This window comes from Delphinapterus leucas, chromosome 1 (genome assembly GCF_059928025.1).
Source record: "Delphinapterus leucas isolate spDelLeu-1000000601 "Yukka" chromosome 1, BTC_Dleu_Yukka2, whole genome shotgun sequence".
NCBI lineage: Eukaryota > Metazoa > Chordata > Mammalia > Artiodactyla > Monodontidae > Delphinapterus > Delphinapterus leucas.
Window position 1 is genome coordinate 79,716,875 of NC_143129.1, and position 26,144 is coordinate 79,743,018.

The 26,144-nt window shown below is 42.1% G+C and overlaps 1 protein-coding gene and 1 long non-coding RNA gene across 2 annotated transcripts; one reads left to right on the forward strand and one right to left on the reverse strand.

Moving 5' to 3' along the window:
- Positions 1-2,978: 2,978 nt before the first annotated feature.
- LORICRIN (loricrin cornified envelope precursor protein) lies at positions 2,979-5,003 on the reverse strand. Its single transcript, XM_030759550.2, has 2 exons — positions 4,909-5,003; positions 2,979-3,670 (listed from the first exon to the last, which is right to left on the reverse strand). Exon 2 carries the CDS (start codon positions 3,644-3,646, stop codon positions 3,218-3,220), a length of 429 nt encoding a protein of 142 aa, XP_030615410.1. The 5' UTR covers positions 3,647-3,670; positions 4,909-5,003; the 3' UTR covers positions 2,979-3,217.
- Positions 3,669-26,015, forward strand: LOC149750614 (uncharacterized). The gene is made up of 3 exons (XR_016393831.1): positions 3,669-12,289; positions 12,783-13,002; positions 23,100-26,015. It is a non-coding gene; the product is annotated as an uncharacterized LOC149750614 (long non-coding RNA).
- Positions 26,016-26,144: the final 129 nt, after the last annotated feature.

The following is a 26,144-nucleotide window of genomic DNA, read 5'->3' on the forward strand; positions in this document are numbered from 1 at the left end:
TTCTCTGCCTAGCTTACTTCACTTAGTATGATAATCTCTTGGTCCATCCATGTTGCTGTAAATGGCATTATTTCATTCTTCTTTATATTTGAGTAATATTCCATTGTGTATATATACATCTTCTTTACCCATTCATCTGTTGATGGACACTTAGGTTGCTTCCAAGTCTTAGCTATAGTAAATAGTGCTGCTGTGAACACTGGGGTGCATGTATCTTTTCAAATTATAGTTTTCTCCAGATATATGTCCAGGAATGGGATCACTGGATCATATGGTGACTCCGTTTTTAGATTTTTAAGGAACCTCCATACTGTTCTCCATAGTGGCTGTACCAATTTACATTCCCACCTACACTGTAGGAAAGTTCCTTTTTCTCCACACCCTCTCCATATTTATTATTTGTAGAATTTTTGATCATGGCCATTCTGATTGGTGTGATATGATGTCTCATTTTAGTTTTGATTTGCATTTCTCTAATAATTAGTGATGTTGAGCATATTTTCATGTGCCTGTTGGTTATCTGTATGTCTTCTTTGGAGAAATGTCTGTTTAGGTCTTCTGCCCATTTTTTGATTGGATTATTTGTTTTTTTGATATTGAGCTGTATGAGCTATTTGTATATTTTGGAAATTAATCCCTTGTTGGTTGCATAGTTTGCAAATATTTTCTCCCAGTCCATAGGTTTTCTTTTTTTTTTTCATTTTGTTTATGGTTTCCTTTGCTGTGCAAAAGTTTTTAATTTTAATTAGGTCCCATTTGTTTACTTCTGTTTTTATTTCCATTACTCTAGGAGATGGATCTAAAATAGTATTGCTGTGATTTATGTCAAAGAGGGTTCTGCCTACATTTTCCTAGGAGTTTTAGAGTATCTGGTCTTACATTTAGGTCTTTAATCCATTTTGGGTTTATCTTTGTATATGGTGTTAGCGAGTGTTCTAATTTCATTCTTTTACGTGTAGCTGTCTGGTTTTCCCAGCACCACTTGTTGAAGAAACTGTCTCTTTATTGGATATTCTTCCCTCCTGTGTTGTAGATTAATTGACCATAAGTGCGTGGGTTTATTTCTGGGCTTTCTATCCTATTCCATTGGTCTATATGTCTGTTTTTGTGTTAGTACCATATTTTGGTGCAACTGCAACTTTACCAAATCCATTGATGAGGTCTAGTAGTTTTCTGGTGGCATCTTTAGGATTTTCTATGTATAGCATCATGTCATCTGCGAACAGTGACAATTTTACTACTTCTTTTCCAATTTGGATTCATTTCATTTCTTTCTCTTTTCTGATTGCTGTGGGTAGGACTTCCAAAATTATGTTGAATAAAAGTGGTGAGGGGGGCATCCTTGTCTTGTTCCTGATCTTGGAGGAAATGTTTTCAGCTTTTCACAATTGAGTATGATGTTAGCTGTGGTTTGTCATAGATGACCTTTATCATGTTGAGGTATGTTCCCTCTCTCTTACTTACTGGAGAGTTTTTATCATAAATGGATATTGAATTTTATCAAAAGCTTTTTTTGCAGTTTTTTAAAACACATGTTTATTGGATTATAATTGCTTTACAATGGTGTGTTAGTTTCTGTTGCTTTTGCATCTATTGAGATGATCATATGGTTTTTATTCTTCAATTTGTTAATGTGCTGTATCACACTGTTTGATTTATAGATATTAAAAAAATACTTGCATCCCTGGGATAAATCCCACTTGATCATAGTGTATGATCCTTTTAATGTATTGTTGGAGTCAGTTTGCTAGTATTTTGTTGAGGATTTTTGTATCTATGTTCATCAGTGATACTGACCTGTAATTTTTCTCTTTTTTTGGTGAAATCTTCGTTTGTTTGTTTGTTTTTGCGGTACGTGGGCCTCTCACTGTTGTGGCCTCTCCCGTTGCGGAGCACAGGCTCTGGACGCACAGGATCAGTGGCCATGGCTCACGGGCCCAGCCGCTCCGCGGCATGTGGGATCCTCCCAGACCAGGACAAGAACCCGTGTCCCCTGCATCGACAGGCACACTCTCAACCACTGCGCCACCAGGGAAGCCCATCTTTGTCTGGTTTTGGTATTAGGCTGATGGTGGCCTCATAGAATGAGTTCAAAAGTGTTCCTTCCTCTGCAATTTTTTGGAACAGTTTCAGAAGGATAGGTGTTAACTCTTCGATCCACCTGTGAAGCCATCTGGTCCTGGACTTTTGTTTGTTGGGAGTTTTAAAATTACTGATTCAATTTCAGTACTGGTAACTGGTTTGTTGATATTTTCTATTTCTTCCTGGTTCAGTCTTGGGAGATTGTACTTTTTAATGAATTTGTCCATTTCCTTTAGGTTGTCCATTTTATTGGTATATAGTTGCTTGTAGTAGTCTTTTATGATCCTTTGTATTAATGTGGTGTCGGTTGTAACTTCTCCTTTTTCATTTCTGATTTTGTTGATTTGGGCCCTCTCTCTTTTTTTCTTGGTAAATCTGGTTAAAGGTTTATCAATTTTGTTTATCTTTTCAAAGAAGCAGCTTTTTAGTTTCATTGATATTTTCTATTTTTTTAAAGTTTCATTTATTTCTGCTATGATCTTTATGATTTATTTCCTTCTAATAACTTTGGGTTTTGATTGTTCTTCTTTCTCTAGTTGCCTTAGGTACAGGGCAGCCCTGTCTTAAAAAAGCACTGAGCTCAAGGAGTAGACCCAAGGTGGCTACCCAACCCACCTGGGGCTGTTTATTGAAGTCTCCTCCCAGGATCTTTGTGTTTGGGGATCATCTCACGATTTTAAGCCATAAATCAGAGAATTTATATTTTTGGTCCTTGGTTGCCAGCCATTCCTCCCTCCCCTGCTGACTCCCACCTATCCACCCACTCTTTGCCAATAGAATAAATATATTTGTTTAATGAATGTCCCTGTGGATGAGTGGATGGAGGAAAAGAGAGGAATGGAATGGAATGGAATGAACGAACTTGGAAGCCACAAAGATGTCTGGAAACGCAGAAATTCTCATGAATTGCAAATTTATTGACTGAGGAGGCAGTGGGGTTGGGAGGTAGTTGCACAGAAACAAAGGAGGGAAAACTGCAGAACAAGATGCAGCCCCAGAGCTCAATGGCTTCGTCTGGGAGGATGAAGACGTGAGGGGTTGAGAAACATCAGTGCAATATCATGAGAGCGCTAAGCCCATCGGCGCCCACGGAGAACACCTCCAGCTCCTTCGTCTCCGTGGCGTCCAGGGGGCCTTATTTGCTTGGCCAGGTAGGCGTCTGCTTCTGCTGGGTCTGATGGCAGACAGGGACGCCCTGGCTACCCCCGGAGCCGCCCCCGGAGGAGCCGTCCCCGCAAGAGCCACCACTAGAGACGCCTCCGTAGCTCTGGCCCTGGACATTCTGGTCAGAGGAACCGCCGCCGCCGGAGTTCTTCCCACCGGAACCTCCTCTGCAGCCTCCGGAGCCGTCGCTCCCGGAGGAGCCCCCGCCGCAGCTGGAGCCGCCACCAGCAGAGTGGTCTCCGCCGCCGAAGCTGCCACAGCTCCCGGAGGACTTGACGTTTTTACCGGAGCCGCCATCGGAACCACCGCAGCCGCCGTCGTCAGATTTGCCGCCGCCGCCGGAGGTTTTCCCGCTGCCCACTGGGGGTTGAGGGGTGGGCTGCTTTGTCTGGTGAGACATCTTTGTCTAAGGAAGAACGGAACCCTGGAAGGAAAGCAGAGAGCATCACTGGACCAGCTGCAAGAGGATGCTGCGGCAGAGGCAGCTGCATCTATGGCAACGCCCGTCGTCTTCTGAGCAGCGCTGCCTGGGCCAGGCTTGAGCTCTCTCTGACTGGATATGGGGAAGAGCGCTCAGCTGGGACTCCTAGGATTAGTGCTTTTAGAAAAAAGTTGTGTTTCCCCTGCGAAAGTCTTTACCAAGTTTTAAATAGCCCACTTAGTGGTGCCCATTTCTCTTTCTCTCCCAGCTCTGCTTCTGCCCTCTGCTGTGTGATCTTGGGGCGAATGACCCACACGTTGCCTGTTTCCTCACTTCCTGTAAGATGAGATGGTTTGAGTATTTCACTTCTCAGTTCTCCTCTGATCCCAACACTGATTCTCTGAGTGCAAATATAAAATGACCACAAACCTCCACCTAGGGTGGGGGATTTTATCTATCCCTGGCACAACAGAGGGAGGTTTGTCTGAATGTCAGAGGGCTGTTGTACCCCATTCCTTGCAAAAGAGAATTAGTTCAAACTCTTGGTCTGTTCCACTGACCTCAGCCATGATCTCTGACCAGTTATCAGAAAAGGCAGGCTCCCCCATGGTCCTGTCTGGAAACAGATGAAGGACCCCCATGGTCCTTTGGACCAGCATCTCTGACCAGAAGATATCGGCTTTGCTTACACCCAAGCTTGGTTGAGGGAACCCTAACTAGGAGGAAACTGTGTCCCAGCATCTCACAAGTCATTTCCCTCTCAGAACATCTTGTGTAAAACAGGCATTGGGTTCCTATGACTCCTAAAACCTTCCCCCTCTGCAGCATTCTCTGAATCATTCTTCCTGTTCTCTGAGAATACATTCAGCCTGTAGTCCTTACAAGTTCACAAGTCCCATCCAGCCCATTCACAGGCTGCCTGGGTTAATCTCTGCAGAATGCACCTCTGTGCTGGGCACAGGGCATGTCCCTTACAAGGGTGCCAGAGAGACAGGAGATAATCTTGTTTTTGTGGTATTTACATTCTGGCCAGAAGATCAGAAACACCATCTGCACAGCAGCAGCTCAGCTCTCTTTCCTGTCTGAAGCCCCTCTAAAGATGAATGCAGTTGGAAAGGCAGAGGTCCTGTAGGTCCCAAAGAGGAAAGAGGACTTGCCTACCTGTCCCCTGGTCCACATAGCCCATGCAGGCCTGAGCAAGACCAGCTGGGAAGATGAGAGCCAGTAGAACCCACACTTACCTAAAGCACCAGGAAGAGTGAGTGAGGAGAGGAGATGCTGGCTATGTGAGGAGCACTGGAGCTCCTGAGGTTTTATACTCTTGAGTCCTGACTCATCTATTGATCTGGACCAGCCTCTCATGTTTGGCCTCATTTACGTGATCTATGGCTGTCACCCCACCTCCCTGTGATTGCAGTCACAGGGTGAAACATTCACGAAGATTTTGGCATTCTTGAAATGGGAAGCCTCATGTGTGACTGGCCCCTTCTCTGATGCAACTGTGAGGCAGGCTGGCCAGCGGGGACGGCCAGCCAGAGTGGATGGCGGACTTTGTTTCCAAAACCAATGGCATGGGGTGCATGCCATAACCAGAGGGCTGTGCTTGAGGAATAGGTCTCAGACTCTTCAGGCAGCCTAAGAGAGTCACACTGGAGATCTTAGTCTTTGATCCAAGGAGTAGGACTTTTCAAATCCCACTGTTTGGCTTCTGATCCTATTGCTTGGAACTTCTTAGAATTTTATTTATTGATTAAAAAAAATTTTATTGGAGTATAGTTGATTTACAATGTTGTGTTAGTTTCAGGTGTACAGCAAAGTGAATCTGTTACACAAATACATATATTGCCTCTGTTTTAGATTCTTTTCCCATATAGGCCTTTACAGAGTATTGAGTAGAGTTTTGGAGCTTCTCAGAACTTTAGAGAGATCCTGTTTCTCCTTTCCAAAAATTTTCTCCCCCAGGATTTCATGTGTGCTTCACTGGGATGTTCCTGTTGCTCCCAAGAGAGTGTGTGAGCCCCCAGTACCCAGTTCTGTGTTGCACACCATGGACAGTGCCATAAATAATGGGACACTGGTACCTACTTTGATTTATTCCTGAAGGCAGTGAATGTCTAAAAATACTGATCCTCACTACTGACTTTCTTTGTGGAGGAACAAGCTAAAGAGATCAACCATGTGGTCCTTCCCACCATAGCCCTTTGGCTCTGGGGTCCTGTTGTCTTGTGCAGTAACACTGACCTCAGCCTAAGAGGCAGCCTCGGAATGGAATGGACTTGAGATTAGGTGACTGGGTTTGGGTGCTCCCTATGCTACTTGCTAGCTGTGTCACCTGTGTCACCTTGGGCAAAGTCATAGCACCTTACCCAGTGCCTGCACACAGGAGGCACTTAGTAAGCATTTGCTGACTGTTGAATGAACAACGTTTCTGATGCTCATTTACCTTGTCTATCAAATAGTAATGGAATGGTAATACCTGTTTCACCAAAGCCATGAGGGAGTCCACAGATGGCTTGAGGCAAGCTCTTATCTAGAAAAATAACTCAAAAATTCCTAGTTGACCCTGGACGAGTAGCTTCAAACTCTGTGTATGAAGAGCAGCATTTTTTTTTAACATCTTTATTGGAGTATAATTGCTTTACAATGGTGTTAGTTTCTGCTTTATAACAAAGTGAATCAGTTATACATATACATATGTTCCCATAACTCTTTCCTCTTGCGTCTCCCTCTCTCCCACCCTCCCTATCCCACCTTTCTAGGTGGTCACAAACCACCGAGCTGATCTCCCTGTGCTATGTGGCTGCTTCCCACTAGCTATCTATTTTACATTTGGTAGTGTATATATGTCCATGCCACTCTCTCACTTTGTCACAGCTTACCCTTCCCCCTCCCCATATCCTCAAGTCCATTCTCTACTAGGTCTGTGTCTTTATTCCCGTCTTACCCCTAGGTTCTTCATGACCTTTTTCATTTCTTTCTTGGATTCCATATATATGTGTTAGCATACGGTATTTGTTTTTCTCTTTCTGACTTACTTCACTCTGTATGACAGACTCTAGGTCCATCCACCTCACTACAAATAACTCAATTTCATTTCTTTTTATGGCTGAGTAATTTTCCATTGTATATATGTACCGCATCTTCTTTATCCATTCATCTGTTGATGGACACTTAGGTTGCTTCCGTGTGCTGGCTATTGTAAATAGAGCTGCAATGAACATTGTGGTACATGACTCTTTTTGAATTATGGTTTTCTCAGGGTATATGCCCAGTAGTGGGATTGCTGGGTCATATGGTAGTTCTATTTGTCGTTTGTTAAGGAACCTCCATACTGTTGTCCATAGTGGCTGTATCAATTTACATTCCCACCAACAGTGCAAGAGGGTTCCCTTTTCTCCACACCCTCTCCAGCATTTATTGTTTCTAGATTTTTTGATGATGACCAGTCTGACCGGTGTGAGATGATATCTCACTGTAGCTTTGATTTGCATTTCTCGAAGAGCAGCATTTTGCCCTCTTCTTTCATCACTGGAACTCAACTGCTATTGTTTCAGATACTACATTTGAAGTTAGTTCCACACAGCTATGTATTGAAATGGCATACATAATAGTAAATAATAATAAATTGGTGGTTAATTATGGTGGAGTTTTAATGATCCAAATGATCTGATTAGACTGTGGCCTTCAGACACTTGTGGCACTAGTTTCAGTTTGGACAGTTTTAGTTTGGACAGCATGAAGGTGCTCCCCTTCTGAGAGAATAGCCAGGAGGGAGAAGCCAGCATGTTTCAACTTGAAGCTGAGGCACCATGGAGATTTTGGAGGAAAACAGGCTCCAACTAGATGATTGTCATGGGTATAACGAACAGTTTTATTTAGCTGGGTTCACTGGAGAAGTGGAGAAGATGTGGACCATGGTTCCCACACTAATCCCACACTAATGTTGTCCCATTACTGTGTGTACCTTTGTCCTTAGGAAAATGTAAGTAAAAGGATGCCAGCAGAGTGTTCATGAGAAAGAAGGTCTAATTCTGAAGTCACAGCCCTCCTACCTTTTTTTGGTGTGTGTTAAAACTTCATTTCTTTTAAAAGTGATGCTGACAAGATGTTGTAGTTGTTTCTTTCATGTCCTTACTTGTCAAAATGAGAATTTGGCTATCGTATAATTTGGTTATCACATTCTTTTTGAGGGAGATGTGTTACTTCTCCATGAAATTCCAAAGTTTGGGAACCTCAAGGGCAGGTGACTCTAAAGAGCTAATAATCTTGAAATTGCCCATATTGGTTTGGAGGACTCATGTTCTTATAAGAAAGATATGATATATTCTTTCTTTTTATCAGACTTAATGTCCTAATGCTTTATTCATTAATCCAGCCAACACCAGTGTACTGGGAAGTATGCTAAGGATTATGGAGGAGAGTTTTCAGAGCTGTATATGGATCTCCCTGGTAGATTTGGGGGAGGGGTACTCCATGCCTACCTCTGCCACCCTATATGACATTTAATAAGGAAAATCTTCTAGCTAGTGCATCTACTTTGTTAACATATAGAAGAGGCTGATGCAACATGGTATTGACAGCAGTGCTCGATCTTGTGGCTCTGAGTTAGCCTTGCCTGAGGTGTGAGTATGTGAACCTAGTTCTCCGTTTTATCCCTCTAGTCCAGAAGTAGGGGGATATCTGTGTGGACAGAGGTTGATGATCACGTATTATCATATCAATGAGGAAATGATGAAAGTTTTTAGAATTATGACACTTAGGTATTTGGAGTTTTGCAAGCCTTGGCATGTCAGATTTCTAAGACTTTTAGCCTTTACATTCTTAAACTTGCATGTGTGCTTGCTAGCTCGTCGGAGTTCAGCAGCCTCACAAATTAGGTCATAATTCCTGCCTATACCTGTATCTTCAGAGGGGATGGCCCATAAAGCAAATCTTTCACAACTTGGCATTAGTAGGTATGCAGTAAATCTTGATGGAAAATTGAAGGGAATTCTTGAGTCCCATTGACTAACAGCCCTGTAGGAGGCAGGACCTGGTCTCTGTCCCCAGGCAGTCCCCAGTGTGAGGGGAGATCACAGCTCTTGAGCTGAGGGAGCCCCCGATCTGATAGAAACCCTGTTCATCACAGTTTTTAAGTACCTAAAGTTTCACACATGCATTCTCATGACTGAGTACTGACAACCTACCTAACTGAGGGAAAAAGGGCAATGGATGGTTTGTAAAGAATAAAATGGACACAGGGCAGGGGTTTGTGAACATTGGCAGGGCAGGTATAGAGCTTGCAAGCCCTTGGTGTTGTTTATATTCAATGGGAAAAGTTTTCTCTTAGGGTAGCGACCCAGGAGGTATCTCAGAGCCCCGGGAACCCTTTGGGCTGCCATTTACGTTCTCTCTCCAGCTCTCCTGGGTCAGCAGTCTCTGGTTGTTACTTAGAGGTCTGGGAGAAGGACAGCTCTACGGTGGCTCCCAGCTGCTGGAATTCCTTCTCCAGGAAGCTTCCCTGGGTTTATCCCAACCACCGGCTCCATCTTTCTTGCCAGTTTCCCTTGCCAAGGCCTTAAGGCATGATTGTACTGTTACAGCCTGCTAATGACACAACCAGTAGCCTTGTCCCCTTTATCAAGTTACAACGGACAAACCTTGAGACCAGGGTCCCCTTTAGTTCTTTAGTCTGCATCTTACGGTTTAAAGAGTTTATAGTCCCCTGGGGCCTTCTCAGGACATGTTGACTCTTGAGATGAGTCTCTTTTGTGTGCTCCTGGAGCTCATCCTTTCAGGAAGGGGGAGGACCACAGATGAGTTGTTCCGCGTTCCCGAGGAGCTTATAGCTGCTTGCTGGGTGAGCTGTGCTCCTAGGGACTTCTTGTCTGGACAGACTCGGATTTATAGACCACTGTCATTTACATGTCTTGTTTATTTCTCACAACGGTCCTGTGTGCTCGGGGATATGTTATTTTCATTTCCCAGATGAGGAAGCAGCTCACAGAGGCCAACACAATTGCTCAAATTCCCAAAGCCAGGATTTGGACTCAGTTCTTTTGATTCTAAATCTTGTGTTCTTTCCAAGCACTACATACCTCTTCTTTCTGGATCAATATGGGCAGAATTAAGGGATGACTCCCCCAGTCAGGCTCAGGTTTCTGCCCTCTGGGAGGTAGGGGACAGAGGTTGCTCTCAGCAACGGTGCTTCCAGCTTCTCAGGGACGCTTGTATGCATTGGTGGATGGCAGGAGATGGGAGGACAGTAGAGATCATCCAATCAGCTTCTGTCATTTGTAGAGGTAGATGACAAGCCCAAAGTCCAGAGAGGCTAACCTACTTCTCAAGGGCACACAGCAGGGCCAAGGCTAGAACCTGGGTCTCTGGCCTCCCAGCTCAGTACTCCTACTGCAGATCCAGGTTGTGAGTTTCTGCTTTCTCCTGACAAGAGTACCTCCAGGTGTTGGCAGTGAGACCAGAGAGTCGTTAAAACAACAGTAAAAGTATTTCAGAGCTGAGTAGACATGCTCAAGGAAGCTGCTGGGCCTGGGCATTTTAGCCTCTGGGTCTGGACGTTAACTGCTGATGTCATGAGGTCCTTTCACAGGTGGGCAGCTGCTTTGTAGCCTGAGGGCTCAGGGCCTACTTCCTCGGCTCACACATAAACTTTATAGCAGGGAGGAGCAGTGAGCAGCATTTGTGGCCCCCAGCCCTGCTCTGAGATAGGCAATGACATTTGATCCCTCTCAGGACTTTTATGCATGGTGGTAGTTGGAGGTCCCAGAATGCTGGCTCCTTGACCACCCTCTCCACTGATATCTGTGGGTGGATAATCCAGGTTGTTTTAACAGAATCCCAAGTCAAAAGGAATCTGGAAGTCAATACGACACAGAGAAAAAAGCAAAAGCATTTCAAATCCATAGGCTTGTAGGCTCTTTGGCCTAAAGCTTTAACTGCAGTTTTTCAGGCGTGCACTTCTTTCCTGAGGGTTATTGAAAAGCAAGGCAAGGTCAGTGCTCTCTTCACTTTGGTTTTGAATCCTATTTGGTACTTATGTGCTACTTTCAGGAATTGCCTGGGCTGCAGTGGGCTTTGGGTGTGACTTCTCTCTTACCCACAAACTATTCATAGGATTTACTACTGAAGATCAGAACCTGGATCCAGTCTCTGTCTTGGCCAGTAAACCTTGTTCTTCAGACTTGCTGGTTACTCTTAATTTTTACTCATTCTTCCAACCACACTCTTTATTTCATAGCTGAAACTGTTGAAATTAGGTGGATGACTTGGAGCAAACTTTCCCACTGCTTAAGGAGTGGAAATGATCACAGTTTTTTTGGTGGGTCTCTAGTGACTTCTTTGTTTAGTTCCATCCATGTGCTCAGAGAATCCCAAGGTGAGAGACTATGCAACTATTGTTCACATCTGTGTAGGTTCCCAGGGCCTTTCCTTCTGGCCTACGAGCACCATCCAGGCAAGATGGGATCCTCCTAAACCTCCAAATCCCCATCTAACTCAGGGCTGGGCCTCAGCCTGAATATTTGATAAATATTTGTTGATCAGCCAAGAAGGTGATCCCAGGGCATATATAACTTGATTTATTTTTCCATGGAAAGTAGTTTATCTAAATTGGCCATGGCAAACTGTTCTCCCTTGCCATACCCCCTCTTCCATCCAAGGCACCTGATTCCCGCATTGTTTCTTGTTTCTTAGTTTTCAGAATATGCCTTGGATCGTGACTTCCAGAGATCTTTACCACCTATGGTCCAGTGGTAGCTTTTTGGCTGGGTCTGAAGCAGCTCCAGGAGAGCTGTGAGGTTTGCCAGTCTCTGATCTGTTCTGAAGGGTAGGGATCAGAATCTTTTCTGAGGACTTGGGGTCGGGGAGGACCTGTGCTCTAAACTTGGACCAACCGCCAATGACCTGTGAGTTTGAGCAAGGCACGGTCCCCACAGACCTCTGTTTCTTCACCGATAAGGTCAATCTGACTTGCTCCTGTCCTGGTTTCTTTTGTCCCCCCTCCCCACTCTGCCCCCGCTCCATTCCCAGGGCCCCTCTCTGGACAGAGAGGAGGGAAAGATGAGGGGTGTCAGAGGCAGTGACAGGGAAAAAACTAGATGGGATGACAAGAATCATGGGCCTCTTGGAAAAGAGCATAGAAACTCTCATATCTCCCTGGGTGCCAGCCTCAGGCTCATATCAGAGGCATTTTGGGAACTTCTCCACCCAAGAGCATTTCTCCACCTGAGCTGACTGTGGAGGAAGAGGGAGGGGTACAGCAGGAGGGCAGGGTGAGGAAAGTTGGCCTGTGTTATGAGTAATCTTTGCAGCTTATCATTACCCAGGGTGGATATAATTGCTCGGAATTAAGAAAGGCATGTGAACAGCCTGTGTTGATTTAGATCTTCCTGCGATTGACATCTATCCATTTGAGTCTTAGAGGAGGGATTAATTGGCTCCTGAACTATCCTTGGCAGTGAATCCCCTGGTGGTGGAACTGGCCTCACTACCCTCTAGTGAGTCATTATGCTGTAAAATGCAAAGAAAAATAAAAGTAGCCTCACTACAAATAATTTGAAAAACAAAGCAAAGAAAAACAGTCACCTATTATTCCAGTATTCAAATACAACTGGTGTTAAAGTTTTGGTGAGTATTTTATCTTGCTCTTTTTTCTTTTCATTTATCCTTCTCTTTCATATAAATTCTCAGGTTTGGCTGCTGATTTCTCCATATGACTTTGTTATCATGCACATACCCCCTTCTCCCTCCATGGTCTATTAACCACTAGTTTTAGTCACTGTGCTCCACTGCCCATTCCGAGTCTTACCACTTAGACCTTCCAGCTGTGCTGGAACCTCTGTACCCTCGAGACCTCATTACTGAATTTCTTTGGGTCTTGGTTGTCTCCCTGATGGACTGCTGGCTGGGACTTTATATGCAGGATGGCTGCACAGTAGCGGAGGAGAAAGTTTTGTTATGTGAGGACACCCCCGTCAACCTTTACTTCTCGTCTCCCCTGACTCTCCTTGTGCAGGATCTAGTGCCTCAGTTCCCCTAGATTCTGTCTAACTCCACAGTATCATTGTTTTCCTCCAGATGTTTTAATCTTGTCTCCTTCAATGCCATCTTCTCTTCACAGGCTGCTGGGCCACCACTCCCTTGGGAATGTGTGGTTGGAAGCAACATCTTCTAATTTGTGTGTAAGAGGGTTTGCAGGAGGGGCAGAGAAGGAGTACACAGTTTAGTTGGGCATTTGGAAAAGAAGTCACTCAGGATGCTAGAGTGTAATGGGAGCCGAGTGACTGAGGGTCAAGGGATCGCAGAGAAAAGAAGTGGCTGGAAAATTCTTCTTGAAAGAGGTAAGTATTTTTTTTTTTTTTTTTTTTTTTTTTTTTCTTTGTCCATTCCTCTTTTTTTTTTTTTTTTTTTTTTTTTTTTTTTAAACACCTTTATTGGGGTATAATTGCTTTAAAATTGTGTGTTAGTTTCTGCTTTATAACAAAGTGAATCAGTTATACATATACATATGTTCCCATATGTCTTCCCTCTTGCGTCTCCCTCCCTCCCACCCTCCCTATCCCACCCTCCAGGCTGTCACAAAGCACCGAGCTAATATCCCCGTGCTTTGCGGCTGCTTCCCCCTAGCTATCTACCTTACTACGTTTGTTAGTGTGTATATGTCCATAACACTCTCTCACCCTGTCAAAGCTCACCCTTCCCCCTCCCCATATCCTCAAGTCCGTTCTCCAGTAGGTCTGCGTCTTTATTCCTGTCTTACCCCTAGGTTCTTCATGACATTTTTTTTTCCCCTTAAATTCCATATATATGCGTTAGCATACGGTATTTGTCTTTTTCTTTCTGACTTACTTCACTCTGTATGACAGACTCTAGGTCTATCCACCTCATTACAAATAGCTCAATTTCGTTTCTTTTTATGGCTGAGTAATATTCCATTGTATATATGTGCCACATCTTCTTTATCCATTCATCCGATGATGGGCGCTTAGGTTGTTTCCATCTCCGGGCTATTGTAAATAGAGCTGCAATGAACATTTTGGTACATGACTCTTTTTGAGTTTTGGTTTCCTCAGGGTATATGCCCAGTAGTGGGATTGCTGGGTCATATGGTAATTCTATTTGTAGTTTTTTAAGGAACCTCCATACTGTTCTCCATAGTGGCTGAACCAATTCACATTCCCACCAGCAGTGCAAGAGTGTTCCCTTTTCTCCACACCCTCTCCAGCATTTATTGTTTCTAGATTTTTTGATGATGGCCATTCTGACTGGTGTGAGATGATATCTCATTGTAGTTTTGATTTGCATTTCTCTAATGATTAATGATGTTGAGCATTCTTTCATGTGTTTGTTGGCATTCTGTATATCTTCTTTGGAGAAATGTCTATTTAGGTCTTCTGCCCATTTTGAATTGGGTTGTTTGTTTTTTTTGTTATTGAGTTGCATGAGCTGCTTGTAAATTTTGGAGATTAATCCTTTGTCAGTTGCTTCATTTGCAAATATTTTCTCCCATTCTGAGGGTTGTCTTTTGGTCTTGTTTATGGTTTCCTTTGCTGTGCAAAAGCTTTGAAGTTTCATTAGGTCCCATTTGTTTATTTTTGTTTTTATTTCCATTTCTCTAGGAGGTGGGTCAAAAAGTATCTTGTGATTTATGTCTTAGAGTGTTCTGCCTAAGTTTTACTCTAAGAGTTTGATAGTTTATGGCCTTACATTTAGGCCTTTAGTCCATTTTGAGCTTATTTTTGTGTATGGTGTTAGGGAGTGTTCTAATCTCATACTTTTACATGTACCTGTCCAGTTTTCTCAGCACCACTTATTGAAGAGGCTCTCCTTTCTCCACTGTACATTCCTGCCTCCTTTATCAAAGATAAGGTGACCATATGTGCGTGGGTTTATCTCTGGGCTTTTGATCCTGTTCCATTGATCTATATCTCTGTTTTTGTGTCAGTACCATACTGTCTTGATTACTGTAGCTTTGTAGTATACTCTGAAGTCAGGGAGCCTGATTCCTCCAGCTCTGTTTTTCATTCTCAAGACTGCTTTGGCTATTCGGGGTCTTTTGTGTTTCCATACAAATTGTGAAATTTTTTGTTCTAGTTCTGTGAAAAATGCCAGTGGTAGTTTGATAGGGATTGCATTGAATCTGTAGATTGCTTTGGGTTGTAGAGTCATTTTCACAATGTTGATTCTTCCAATCCAAGAACATGGTATATCTCTCCATCTATTTGTATCATCTTTAATTTCTTTCATCAGTGTCTTATAATTTTCTGCATACAGGTCTTTTGTCTCCTTAGGTAGGTTTATTCCTAGATATTTTATTCTTTCTGATGCAATGGTAAATGGGAGTGTTTTCTTGATTTCACTTTCATATTTTTCATCCTTAGTGTATAGGAATGCAAGAGATTTCTGTGCATTAATTTTGTATCCTGCTACTTTACCAAATTCATTGATTAGCTCTAGTAGTTTTCTGGTAACATCTTTAGGATTCTCTATGTATAGTATCATGTCATCTGCAAACAGTGACAGCTTTACTTCTTTTCCAGTTTGGATTGCTTTTATTTCCTTTGCTTCTCTGATTGCTGTGGCTAAAACTTCCAAAACTATGTTGAATAAGAGTGGTGAGAGTGGGCAACCTTGTCTTGTTCCTGATCTTAGTGGAAATGGTTTCAGTTTTTCACCATTGAGGATGATGTTGGCTGTGGGTTTGTCATATGTGGCCTTTATTTTATTGAGGAAAGTTTCCTCTCCTACTTTCTGCAGGATTTGTATCATAAATGGGTGTTGAATTTTGTCGAAAGATTTCTCTGCATCTGTTGAGATGATCATATGCTTTTTCTCCTTCAATTTGTTAATATGGTTTATCACATTGATTGATTTGCATATATTGAAGAATACTTGCATTCCTGGAATAAACCCCACTTGATCATGGTGTATGATCCTCTTAATGTGCTGTTGGATTCTGTTTGCTAGTATTTTGTTGAGGATTTTTGCATCTATGTTCATCAGTGACATTGGCCTGTAGTTTTCTTTCTTTGTGACAACCTTGTCTGGTTTTGGTATCAGGGTGATGGTGGCCTCGTAGAATGAATTTGGGGGTGTTTCTCCCTCTGCTATATTTTGGAAGAGTTTGAGAAGGATAGGTGTTAGCTCTTCTCTAAATGTTTGATAGAATTCGCCTGTGAAGCCATCTAGTCCTGGGCTTTTGTTTGTTGGAAGATTTTTAATCACAGTTTCAATTTCAGTGCTTGTGATTGGTCTGTTCATATTTTCTATTTCTTCCTGGTTCAGTCTCAGCACGTTGTGCATTTCTAAGAACTTGTCCATTTCTTCCAGGTTGTCCTATTTATTGGCATAGAGTTGCTTGTAGTAATCTCTCATGATCTTTTGTATTTCTGCAGTGTCAAATTTTATTTCTCCTTTTTCATTTCTAATTCTATTGATTTGAGTCTTCTCCCTTTTTTTATTGCTGAGTCTGGCTAATGGTTTATCAATTTTGTTTATCTTCTCAAAGAACAAGCTTTTAGTTTTATTGATCTTTGCTATCATTTCCTTCATTTCTTTTTCATTTATTTCTGATCTGATCTTTATAATTTCTTTCCTTCTGCTAACTTTGGGGTTTTTTTGTTCTACTTTCTCTAATTGCTTTAGGTGCAGGGTTAGATTGTTTATTTGAGATGTTTCCTGTTTCTTAAGGTAGGATTGTATTGCTATAAACTTCCCTCTTAGAACTGCTTTTGCTGCATCCCATAGGTTTTGGGTCGTGTCTCCATTGTCATTTTTTTCTAGGTATTTTTTTATTTCCTCTTTGATTTCTTCAGTGATCATTTCGTTATTAAGTAGTGTATTGTTTAGCCTCCATGTGTTTGTATTTTTTACAGATCTTTTCCTGTAATTGATATCTAGTCTCATAGTGTCAGATAAGATGCTTGATACAATTTCAGTTTTCTTAAATTTACCAAGGCTTGATTTGTGACCCAAGATATGATCTATCCTGGAGAATGTTCCATGAGCACTTGAGGAAAATTTTTATTCTGTTGTTTTTCAATGGAATGTCCTATAAATATCAATTAAGTCCATCTTGTTGAATGTATCATTTAAAGCTTGTGTTTCCTTATTTATTTTCATTTTGGATGATATGTCCATTGGTGAAAGTGGGGTGTTAAATTCCCCTACTATGAATATGTTACTGTCGATTTCCCCTTTTATGGTTGTTAGTATTTTCCTTATGTATTGAGGTGCTCCTATGTTGGGTGCATAAATATTTACAATTGTTATATCTTCTTGTTGGATCAATCCCTTGATCATTATGTAGTGTCCATTTTTGTCTCTTCTAATAGTCTTTATTTTAAAGTCTCTTTTTTTCTGGTATGAGAATTGCTACTCCAGCCTTCTTTTGATTTCCATTTGCATGGAATGTCTTTTTCCATCTCCTCACTTTCAGTCTGTATGTGTCTCTAGGTCTGAAGTGGGTCTCTTGTAGACAGCATATTTATGAGTCTTGTTTTTGTATCCATTCATCCAGTCTGTGTCTTTTGGTGGGAGCATTTAATCCATTTACATTTATGGTTATTATCAATATGTATGTTCCTATTCCCATTTTCTTAAAGAGGTAAGTTTTGAGTTAGGATTGGAAAACAGTTTAAACTTTAGATAGGTTTCTCCAGATTTAGGCTTTGGCTCTGGCACTGCCTTCACATGTATGTGTATGTGTATACATGGGATGGGTGTACATATGTGTATGTGTATGTGTGTTTATACATGTGATGTGCGTATATAAGTCCATGTATGGGTACATGTGTTTGTCTCCTCTTTTCATGCCTCACTCTTTCTTGGAGAACCTGCTCCTTCTCTCCTGGGAAGGCAGACAGGATTGTGGGCACTCCTCCCTGGCCCTGGGATTGCTCTCGACCCTCACTTGTCAGCCAGTCCTTGGTGTCCACAACAACTGTATTGTGTGTGGAACTGACCGACATCATTCATCACCTGTGTCTTTAGCCGTGACAGTGGATTTGCCCTATTATGTCATTCTTCTCCTAAAAATCTTCAGTGTCCCCACATCAGGATGAAGTCCAGATTTCTTAGTTCAAAGGGCCTTTTGTGGGTCAGTTTCTGCCCACTTCTGACTATTGCTATAGAGAGGCATTTTGCTGTAGACAAACTCAATGACATTCTCCCCTGCTGAGCCAGGCTGTGTTTAATGCCTTTGTGTTTTTTCCTGTGCTTTCCCCTGCATCTCTGAATGCCCTCTTTCCTCCATTTGTCAAACTTTTATTTTCCTTTCAACACTCTGTCAGACATCACCCCTCTAGGAAAACTTCCCGAGCACCCCAGTCTGATGGAGAGAGCATTTCACTTGCAGGATGGTCATCCTGTTTCCCACTAGAATGAGGTCTCCTTGGAGGGGGTGTCAGGTCTTGTTCACTGTCTTGTACCTCAAGCATTCAGCACAATGCCTGGCACAGCCCACAAGGAATGCGTGTAGAATGGATGAATGAATGAATGAACTGCTCCCCATCTGCCTACTCCTGGGATTGTCAGTGGCCTGGATAGTAGTTGCTTTAGCCTGGGTGGGGAGAGTATTAAGTCTTCGCCCTATTTTCACCTCCCCAACAAGACTGCTCCTGGAGGGTAGGGAATGGCACTGTAGCTCTTAGTAAACCTGGAGCCCATGGACACATCAGGCCCTGAGTCAGTGTTTATTGAAAAGAGAAGAAAAAAAAGAAAGAATGAAGTAGAGAATGGAGGGAAGGAGAGAGAGAAGGGACCGAAGGATTGTTTCAGGATTTATAACAATGCTGGTTTGAGTCTGGTCAGAATGTCTTTCTCTCCCTACACAAATTTGGGTTCTCTGATCTAATTCTGGCAACTCCAAGAAATTATAAGGCCTGTTTGGCCCACAAAGATGGAGAGAATTGAGATTATATAGTTTTAGAAGTTTTAGGGCTTCCCTGGTGGCGCAGTGGTTAAGAATCCGCCTGCCAACGGAGGGGACATGGGTTCGAGCCCTGGTATAGGAAGATCCCACATGCCACAGAGAAACTAAGCCCGTGCACCACGACTCCTGAGCCTGTGCTCTACAGCCTGTGAGCCACAACTACTGAGCCTGCGCGCCTAGAGCCCGTGCTCTGCAACAAGAGAAGCCACCGCAATGAGAAACTCTGCTCACCGCAACAAAGAGTAGCCCCCACTCACTGCAACTAGAGAAAGCCTGCGTGCAGCAACGAAGACCCAATGCAGCCAAAAATAAATAAAATAAATAAATTAAAAAAAAAAGAAGTTTTAAAGTGGATGTCAGAACAGGCTTTTGAATTATTGATGTGATTTCATTATCAACATGATTACTACATATTAACCTACTAATTATTAATATCTGATTAAATTCATGTATTTAATTGTTCTCTATGATTCATTAGGACAATTTACTCCTCATAATCCCCATTGTATCCTATATAGATTAGAGAAGAGTTATATAAAGTGAGGTGTGGTTGCTACTGGTGAATCACATACCCTCCTTATTTTAATAGCTATGCACTACTTTTTTTCCTGTTAGGAAAATATTGAAGTTTGTGCTAGGCTGTGTGTTTGGATCCTGAGTTCTTTCCTTACTAGTCTTGGAATTTGGGACAAGTCACTTGACCTTACCTTAAAACAAGGCATAAAATAATACCAACCTCACAATTATTGGGTTAGCATATGAGAAAACCAAATTCCAACCCTGGACAATGAATGAACATTTTTATTTTTAAATTTTTAAAAAAACTAAAAAATTTTTTATTGGAGTATAGTTGATTTACAATGCTGTGTTATTTTCAGGTGTACGCAAAGTGAATCTGTTATACATATACATATATCCACTCTTTTTTTTTAGATTCTTTTCCCATATAGGTCATTACAGAGTATTGAGTAGAGTTCCCTGTGCATTTTAATTTTTTTAAATTAAAATTTTTTTCTTTAGATCTTTATATAATACCTAGTATTTTATATAAATCTATAGGGGATTCTTTCATTCACAACCAGACATATATCTCCAGTTTCTGAATTTCAGTGTCCCTGAAGTCAATGTTACATTGCACTTTGAATTATCTTCCTCCAGGAAATATGAGAATGAACATTTTTAATTGGGAGAAAGGATTAGGAAATGCAATCTGGGAATATAAACCACTCGTTTGAACACTTGAGAAGGAAGAGCAAAAGAGAAGAGATACTTCTCCCCATCCCTCCCTTTAAAAATAAAAAATGACCTGTTTATATTTGAAGACTGTGGAGAGAGGTAGAAAATATTTATTATACAGGTGTAAATATATAACTGGGTGATAATTTGCAAAGAGAGTGAAGAAAATACTATTCAAATGTTACTTCTGACTTTCAAAAAGATCTTAATGAGCTTAATGTTTTCACTCATTTGCTAATTTGGATAGATTGTCAAAGTAAAATTTTATTTTAATCATCTCTTCATGCCTTGAATAGAATGCAAAGGTGATATTATCATAACATTTGATATATTTTCCGGAACTGTTTATAGCTATGCACTACTTTTAATGTGTATTAGAACAAACACCTCCTATTTATGACTTTTATGGATATTATTGCTTAGGATGAGGAAAAAGAAAGTGCTATGCGGTCATACACCTTTTCAAATAAATTTGGCTAAGTAAACAGTGAGTTGACCTAGAGAAAAGTATTAATAATACAGATGATGCATGGATAAGGGAAAATCTATGAAGGAGGTCTGTGAATGATTAAGGTTTCATAAAACCTAGATTTTAACATGGGCCCTGCTATCTCCATTTGGGGGGTTCCAAACGTCCTCCTGGGTTATACAGATTGTGCTGTAGGAGACCTGACCCCATGTTCAGTTAAGGGCAGGGGGAAGGGTCATAAGTGTGAGGGCAGGTCCACCTCTCTCCCTGCTGAAGCAGATCCCTGGACCTGAGGGAGATGCAGACTCAGGAGGGGCTGTCTTGGAGGCAAGCCAGAGACACATCGTGAAGTAGGCTGCGTGTCCTCTGAGCCTCTAGTCCTACTGTTAGTGCCCCAGCCTCTTCCTTTCTGCCTCCAACTCATTCTTGAAGATGATCCCTGGGTTGTGAGGAGACTCTGGGGACCGTGAGGATATGTGAGGCAGCAGACCGGTTTCATCACTTGCCTGCCATGGGACCACATGTACTGTGACTGAACCTTTCTGAGCCTATGTCCTTGTGTGAAAATGGGTTTGATCTGCCTATGTTTTGAGGGTGTTGTGGGGATTAAACAAGATCTACTATTTGGAAAAGCTATTGGAAAATGGTAGGCGTTTAATTAAATGCTGTATTCAAGGAAAGATTGTACAATTCAGTTAAATCAGAGTGTAGACATTTGATAGTAGTTCAAAGTGGGTCTTCATTGGGGGCATGCAGTTTATTAGGGTCAGAATTATAGTAGAAAGGTTGAAGTTCTTACAGTGAAATGTCAGGTGTCATTGAGGGGATGAGAGTGGAAAGTGAACAGGGGAAATCTTTCATGGACAGATTTTCTCCAGTGGGTTTGCCTTCCCTACGGTTCAAGTTGGATTGGAGGTCTGACTAGCCTGTCCCTTTGTCCAGTTCTCTCCCATGTTCTTCTCTGAGTCACTCATTCAGTACTTAACACTATTATTTCCAATCATAGCAACTACTGTTTGTTGAGCTCATACTGTGTGACAAATGCTATGCTGAATACTCTAGTGTTTCTTAATTTAAACCTCACCACACCCCGGGGACTATTATCCACATTCTACAGATGACTAAAGTGAAGTCTAAGGAGCACCACTACATGACAGACACTGGGCTAAGTATGGGAGGTTCAATGATGAGTTTCAGTTCTACTCTCAAGGAGTTCTTAGTCCAGCAAGGGAGACAGACATTAACACATAATGTAAAACATAATGTGCCCAAGGTCACACACTCAAAAGTAACTGAGCCAGGATTATAGGCAGGTCTGTCTGACTCCAAAGCCCAGGCTTTTCAGACTCTACCATCCTGTGTGATACAATTCTGTATCAACATCAACATCAGCTAATATTTTCTGAGAGCTGTCCAGTTGTCACATTACTCTAAATAGGGACAAAACACACATACACAGATCCCCTTCCAGGCCGAGATCTCCAAGGAACCCACATAATAAGGACCCTTAGAAGCTGGAATTCAAGCTGACTTATTAAGCTTCCATGATAGAATGGGGGGACTATTGTGGCTCCCTTCAGCAGGGGATGTCCTGGCTTTGGGACCCCAAGTCATCCTTGCTTTGGGTTGGTTGGAAAAGAGATTCTTAGCCAAGTCAGATATTACCCATTCCATGAAGCCTCTTCTAATGCTATGTGCCCTCTTTCTGAACCCCTGAAATATTCTGAGCTTATTATTATTATTTTAAAAATCACTTTCCATATTGTGTTTACATTCTGTGTTAATGTCTGTCTACCTTGCTGGACTAAGAACTCCTTGAGGGTAGAACTGAAACTTACTGATCATTGAACCTTCAGTACTTACTCCAGTGTCTGTCATGTAGTGGTGCCCTGTAAAGGTGGGTTAAACAAAATAAGGGGAAACATCATAACCAAGGTGATTGTACCTAATAGGGAGCAGATAATCAGATTTTTGAGAGAATAAGAGGAAGAATGAAAAGAAAGAGTAATAATTTTAGGAGATGCTTGGAATTTGTGGCCCTAGGAGGATGTTATTATTCATTGGAAGATGAGTTTGTCCTGGTGAGTAGGTCATCCAGCTCTGGTTGGGAGTCCTTAGTGGCACCACTACCATCAGCATCATTATCATCACCACTTAAGACTTGGCTACAGACAAGAGATATTGATGCCACACTTCATCCCAAGCCTTGCTCAGAAGTGTCAGATCTTGGAAACCCAATTAAATCCAGAGGAAGGCACCAGCAAGAGCAGGGTGACATGAATTGCTGTTCGTTATGCCTAAACCCCTAATGAATGAAATGTGAGACAATTAAGTTGCTTCAGATGGAATTAACCTGGTTCAAGTCCAACTTAATTGTTTTCTTTGCTGGAATGAGTCTCAGCAATGCCAGTGAGTTCCAGAGATGCCATGGCTGTTGTGGTTGCTCTGTTTGGACAGGCTGTTATAGGCACAGTGATTTGTTTTCCTTTAAAATATATTGTTTCTGATTTCCAAGCCTAATTGCTCACCTTGCTTTCTGTGGCAGAACAGGCCGAGTGTCCCTCTGCAGGGCTCAGTGTCTGTGGGGGCGTTGGACAGGTGTGGCTAGCGGGGCGTGGCCACCACCTCTGGAACGTGGGCTCACACTGCTTCTTGTTGACTTCTCCACATGGGAAATGACAACTAGAAGGACTAGGCTCTCACAGGTCTGGCCAAGGTTTGCCCAGGGTGGGCTAAGAGAGACTCTAAGGGCCTCCCTTGGCAGACTTACCTTATTCTCTTCCCATTCTTCTTTCTCTCAGAAGCACCCAGGAAATTGCCATAATGGACAAACACAAAATGGAATAGACATGGGAAGCTGAGATCCAGAACAAACTGCTGTGGCTGTGGAGAGGTGAGGAAAGTCCTAGAGACCACCCTGCCTGGGAAGCATCATCCCATTTGCTCCTCTCATTCTGGCTCATGTACCCTTCCCTCTGCTTATCCTGCCCAAAGGGAGCAGCAGAAATGGGGAAGGGACTTTGGTCTTAGTAGACAGGTAATCAGCCCTACATCTAGAGTTGCTTTTTGCAATGTGCCTAGTTTCAGTTCAACACCCCTATTTTCATGATCTCCAGCCCCACTGCCACCATGTCTACATTGCCGTTCCTTTCAATACTACAACAAGTGCCAAATACTATATGTTATCATTTGCTACAGCAGCATCATCTTTACCCCACTACTACCACTGCAACCTCTGCTCATTCTCACCATCATCACTACCACCTCCACCAGCTCCATCACTTCTATCACCTTCACCACTACCATGAACACCACCACAATTACAAGCACGACCACTGCCATCTCCACTAATTCTCACCACCACTACCACCTCTGCCACCTCTATCACCTTCATCATCCCCCCTGTCACCACCTCCGCTGCCATCACCACGATCACATCTACCGCCTTTAGCACTACTACCACTGTCATCACCACCAGCAACTCCACCACCACCACTGCTACCACAATCCATTCTCTTCTTACCACCATTGCCACCACCATCACTACTGCTTCTCATTCTCACCAGCACCACGACTAGCACGGAGAAGAAAAGACTTAGGGCTTGCTGAAGAGCCATCTTCAAAGGATTAAAAGGCTACAGAAGAATAAAGGTCTTAGTAGGGGCAAAGAAGCTAGAGTTGGAAAAATGGACAGAATTAAAGGAATTATAGTGACATTTAGGTAAATGTAAGCAATGTTTTTCATGGACCTAGGGGAGACAAGAGGGGTGAGAAGTTTGATGATAAAATCTGGAATTTGATGAGTAATTTGGAGCATGTTGAGTTTACTTACCTAAGGTGACAACCAGTCACTCACTGATGTTTGAATCCCTGCTATAGAATCACTTAAGAGTGGCAATCTAAGGTATATATCTTCAATTGTTTTAGTATTTGGGAGGTCATTTAATCCTGAAACATCTGGTTTCTTCTGGCTATTTTTATAAGTTTCTGATTATTCCACAATACTGAAATACATTATCTTTTAAAAATTTAAGACATTTTGGATCAGGGTGATATTCTTCCTGGTCATCCCTCCCAATCCTTGTTCCTAAATCCATGTTGCCTTTTCACAGGCAACCAGTGTTATAATTTGGTATGATTTTTTTGGTAGATCATTTTCTTGCCATTATGTACATATTTAGAAACAATATAGTAGTATATGTACATTTTACATGAATACCATGTGTCTTATGTGTCTTTCTGTCCCTTACTTTTTTCCCCCCACTCAACAATAGATTAGTGCAATTGTTAAGACGATGAACTCTGGAGCCAGACTGCCTGGCTTCAGTTCACAGCTTTGTCACTTGCTATTTGCATGATCTAAATTATTAAACTCCCCTAGTCTCCAGTTTCCCCCTTTGTTAATTGGGACTATAGCATACCTATACCCATACAGTTCTTGTGAGGATTAAATGAGTTAATTTATGTAAGCACTTAGAACAGTGCCTCAACCATACTGTTGACAGGTATAAAGTCATATTATTGCTTGCTGGTATTCCTTAGTAATTTATAGGTTGGATCTGCCACAGTCTATTTAACCATTCCTAAATGGATGGACATAGAGATTACTCCAATTTTCATGATTGCAAACATGGCTTCTATGCGTGTTTTCATATATGCCTACTTATACACATGAATGATAGTATCTCAAAGGTAGAGAAGAAGTCAAATTGCTGCACTTATTTTATTTTATTTTTAACATCTTTATTGGAGTTTAATTGCTTTACAATGGTGTGTTAGTTTCTTTATAACAAAGTGAATCAGCTATACATATACATATATCCCCATATCTCCTCCCTGTTGCGTGCATTTGTCATTTTAAAGGCTTTATTAGAAAAACATAATTATAATGAGTAGATAGCTGCCTCCTGTTCCTCCCACCTGTTGGTTTAATTCTCCTCCCTTTGGCAGCCTGAACCACACTGCAGCTCTGAAGTGATAGACCCCAGTGGTTAGGACTAATAACCTCAGGTTCAGATTAACTTTGGGGGTGGGGTGGGGTCACATTTTTGGGAGGCATACTAAATATTTACATATAATAACTCATTTAATCATTATGATGCAGGTACCCTGACTATCCCTATTTTACCCCTGAGGAAATGGAGGCAAAAAGAAGCAATGCCATTACTCTGGGTTGCACAACTATAAGTGGTAGATCCTTTATACAGGTATGGATGTTGAGTCCTTAGTCCATGTAAACGTCTTAGTATTCTGCTCAGCACTTAGAAAACATTCAGTAAGTGTTAGCGTTTTTCTAGGGTTGATTGGTATATTATTAAGCCTCCAGAATTATTATTTACTGTTACCCTTACTGTCCTCAGATTGTGATGGAGCTCATCTCTGGGGCATTTCTTTCATTTGTCTTAACAAAATAATAGGAAATTGTGGTTTCAAGCCTTGGCTGACCAATCTCTCTGATTCTACTCTATAGCCACAGACCACATACTTACCCTTGGAGGGCACCTGCTGAAATTAACACCCTCTGCTCTGTGTTTGCCCACAAAGAAGATAAATGCAAATATAGTTAAATGCAAATGTGGGTACATATAATATCTCATTGCTGGTGGATAGGGAGCTGACTTATACTGGATGCCCAGGAACGAGATGAATGAGGGGAACACTGTACCTGGGACTTGAGGAGAGGTCAGCTGGTTTGAGATGTCAGAGTGGAGGTGGACTAGAAAAGGACTTTCCTTCTGACCCAGAAAATTGTGTTGGACCAAGAAGGAAATGGCATTCACTCTCTCATTGAACATTTACTCTGGGGTAGAATACGGAGATACAGAGATGTAGAAGACACAGCCCCT